Raw genomic sequence first — 3,839 nt, 5'->3', positions numbered from 1 at the left:
ATTTCAAAAATAGCTATAGGTTTCAGACATTTCGGTTAGTGATTTCTGACCCATAAAATACCGAACGGTGTTCACCGCCTTGTCCCAGTCCAACAAAAAAATCTCCGCTAGGGACAACGGCGGCAAATACCGTCATAAAAAAACACAATAAATCAGACTCGTGATAATTTATTCAGTGATTTATCAACAAAAACATTACTGACAACTGGGAAATTTCTTCTTATGATATTCCTCGAAACATGGATCAACGCATAAGGCAGGTTTTTCCAGACAAGTTTTGCACAGAAACATAGTTTCCTTTCGTTTTTTCTGCGAGACAGTGTTTGCATCTCATATGATGACTCTTGGTTGGATCTTTAGTATTCGGTATTTTGCCTGGAAAATGCATGATTTCATTTCGTTGGGTTTCTGGTTCAGGTGACTGATCAATTTTCTTTCTTTTCCCTCCACGTATGGGACCAGACCGTACTATAGTTCTGCCATCTTTTATGGTCTGCGATAATCCGAGATAATACTTTATCAAATCCTCTCGAAATGCAAGAAACGTTTTTTTCTTGTCAAACATTCTTTGAATGTAATATGCGTTCCACAGTGTTATATCTAATAAGTGGAACATGACTTTCTTATACCACCTGATGCTTTTTCTCGGAGAAGAATAGTAGGAAATCATCTGATCATTTCGGTCTATACCTGACATGTTGATATTATATTGAGAAATCTCTTCGGGTTTTATTTTATCCTTTCCGTATCTGTTTTGAACTGTCACCAATTTAGGGTGATATTTAGTAGTTATACATAAGACGTCCCGCTTATCTTTCCATTTTGACACGTAAACATTTTTGCACCTCTTCCATACATGTTGCCCTTTTTTCAATTTGACGTTCATGATCATTGCTGGATTACCTTTTCGGTTTCGTCTCAAAGTACCTGTTGTGTGGGTTTTTCGTTTCAGGAGCTTTTTAGATAGATCGAGGCTATTGTAATAATTATCCATAAAGATATGGTGTCCTCGATCAAGAAATGGTTCCAATAATGAAAATACCAACGATTCAGTTTTTGGAACTATTTGAGTTTCTTCACTTTTTCCTGAATATATTTTTAGATTCAGCACGTAGCCATCAGTAGTGCAGACAGAATAAAACTTCACTCCGTATCTGGCTCGTTTACCTTTTATATACTGCCTAAAGGCTAATCTTCCACGAAAAAGCATGAGAGATTCATCTAAGGAAAGGTTTTGTGACGGAAAGTATGCATTCCTAAAATTGAATAGTAATTTGTCCATGAGAGGTCTTACTTTTTTCAATTTATCGGGTCTATCATCAAAGGAATCGTAGCCGTAAGAACAACTAAAACATCTGAGGATTTCTTCGAATCTTCTGCCGGAAAGAGAGGTATGAAAAATAGGAATATAATACACAGGATCCATGGAAAATATTTTTCGAATCGATGGATACTTCACCTGACCCTGTAATATACATAACGCAAGAAACTGTTTGATTTCTTCTGCAGAAATTTTTTTCACATTTGCATGTCTAGCAAATTTTGTATGTGGGCGGTTAGATGTCCTGAGGATGTCAGCATACTTGTTCGTCGAAGTGGTGATCATATTCATCACATCTGTATCCCAAAATTTCTCGAAACATTCCACAGCGGTCGGGGGTGAAGTTTGGAATTCAATCTGGAGACCGGCAGTATTGTGATCGAAGCTAAAGTCTGGAATATCATCTATGTCACTTTTCCATTCGTCTTCACTCGATTCCTCATCTTGATCATTATCACTGACTTCCTGAAATAATTCAGGTTGAGAATCATCCATCTCATTCTCATCTTCTGTACTGCTATCGGTACTTTCGAGAGCGGAAAAATCTGGATCATCCACATCGTCATCGCAACTGAATGGGTCTGATGCCGTACCTTCGGATTCACCGGTTGAAACTTCTTCCATAAGCTGTTTCAGCCTGTGCTCTTCTTTCGGATCCATTTTACTTGAATGAAAAATCACATTTCAGAAAAATTACAGTTTTAGTATTCTTTTCTGTATTAGTTATGCTATTATATTGAATTGATCAAATTGGTTTTACACTCAGCAGCGAATATTTCAGGTTAGGTTCATTTCTACATATACCATAAAATATTAATTTTTATATCTAACCTGCGAATGAATACAATAAAGATACTCACCACGATGTAAAACACAAACATTTGGTTCCTTTAAACTGAATTTGCTAATTATATAAAACGAAAACACCACTATTTTTATGAACACGTGCTATGTAATAACACTTGTGAAATATAGGTTAGGATTTTCCGGCATTACTACTTCAACTGGGACATTTTTGGTATTTTTTTTATTTCTAGTGGGACACTAAGATCGTAGGTATATAATATCTCATGCAATTTCAGCGTAAAACCCCGTCTTGTCCAGTAGGAGGTTTCTATATTGAGACGGCATAAGCCGCTTTGTCCATGCACTTGGCGCGGCATATGCCGCTTTGTCCGCGAACGTGTTAAAACTATCTTAATTAAATATTCCTAACTAACCTAAAACTAATCTTACTACGCTTACACTTAATCTATGGAATCTAATGAAAGTCACTAACTTTTTATAAGTCTCTATCGAAGAGGTATCTGCTTCACACTTTTTCTCCAGAGATACATACTTCCGATCTAGTTCGGCCATTTCTTTTTCTAATTCCCTCCGTCGGTTAACAATTTCAGCCATTTCGCGCTTCCTGTTAACCAACGCGGCCTCACTAGATCGAGAAGCATGTTCTGCTTCCTTACATCTCTGTAGAAAGCTGCCCAACATTTCACTAACCTCTCCGATAGGCTGTCGCACTTGTGGCACCAACACTTCAGGATTCGTCACCGGTGTTGCCAGCATCGGCGAAAGCGCCACCACCGACGGAGTGAATACGATGGGAGCCTTCTCCGATGGGGACAATACGACTGGTGGCTCTTCCGGAGAAGGCGCCCTGGGTTGTTCCACTACTGCTGCGGGTGGTGTGGAGGGCCTTAAGCTCTTACGAGCGGTCGACCAACTACCTGCATAAGGATTAGTCCTATTGCAAGTAGCTCGGTACTTAGGAATAGGACCAAGCCTCGCTGCAGGTCGTTGGCAAACCTTCTTCACAGGCCTGACTTCCTCCTCCTCCTCGAATAAGTCAGGGCTGGTAGATCTGCACTTAACTCGCGAAGTGGTTGCCTGGTCACTGGTCACCGGCCCCGAAGTGGCTGTCTTCTCCTGGGCACTGGACACCGGCATGATGGATGCCACAGCATTATTTATCTCCTGGGTATTGGGTTCCATTCTGAAAATGAAAAATAATACAAAGTTAGTTGATATAAAAAAATAACATTGTTGACTTACTCAAAATTCAAGTTGGTCACTGGAAGGTACTGCGCTATACTGGAGTGGACTGCTCTCGATGAGATGACTTGTCGTACTGAATGTTGTGGAATGGTCTCCGGAGGGTATCGACATCAATGCGCGAGTGGTGGGAAAATGGTGGGAGCGCGCACGCGCGTTGAGGGTAGGGGTGTGCATGCACAAGTGTTGGGAGTTGGGGGCGGGGCGGGGCTTCGGGAAGGGGGCGGGGCTTAGGGGAGGGGCGGGGCATAGGAAAGGTGGGCGGGCTCTCCGAAAAGTGGGTGGCGACGGGGTGGCGGCGGGGCGGGGCCTCCGGCAACTGGTAGGCGGGACTTCTGGCCTCTAGTAAACGCGCGCTTGGCGCGCGCGCGGAATGCTTTCACCATTCATTCCCAACGTAACATCTAACCGAACACCTAACCTAACGTATGTGTGAACCTACCTTAGCCTAACCTAACACCTAACCTAA

At 41.9% G+C, this 3,839-nt stretch overlaps 1 protein-coding gene across 1 annotated transcript; it reads right to left on the bottom strand.

Annotated features, from left to right (window-relative positions):
• Positions 1-2,495: 2,495 nt before the first annotated feature.
• On the bottom strand, positions 2,496-3,592 carry LOC141483662 (uncharacterized). Its single transcript, XM_074178434.1, has 2 exons — positions 3,371-3,592; positions 2,496-3,311 (listed from the first exon to the last, which is right to left on the bottom strand). The coding sequence occupies exon 2, from the start codon at positions 3,308-3,310 to the stop codon at positions 2,537-2,539; it is 774 nt and encodes a 257-aa protein (XP_074034535.1). The 5' UTR covers position 3,311; positions 3,371-3,592; the 3' UTR covers positions 2,496-2,536.
• Between the last annotated feature and the right edge of the window lie 247 nt (positions 3,593-3,839).

The sequence above is a fragment of the Leptinotarsa decemlineata genome, unplaced genomic scaffold (genome assembly GCF_025532065.1).
Source record: "Leptinotarsa decemlineata unplaced genomic scaffold, Ldec_3_MD MMD2_tig00003798_RagTag_RagTag, whole genome shotgun sequence".
Lineage (NCBI taxonomy): Eukaryota > Metazoa > Arthropoda > Insecta > Coleoptera > Chrysomelidae > Leptinotarsa > Leptinotarsa decemlineata.
Note: the sequence above shows the minus strand (reverse complement) of the source record. Positions and strands in the feature narration are given on the sequence as shown.

Excerpts from the sequence above, each read along its gene's own strand:
- LOC141483662 (XM_074178434.1), bottom strand. The coding sequence starts at position 3,310 with ATGGAACCCAATACCCAGGAGATAAATAATGCTGTGGCATCCATCATG.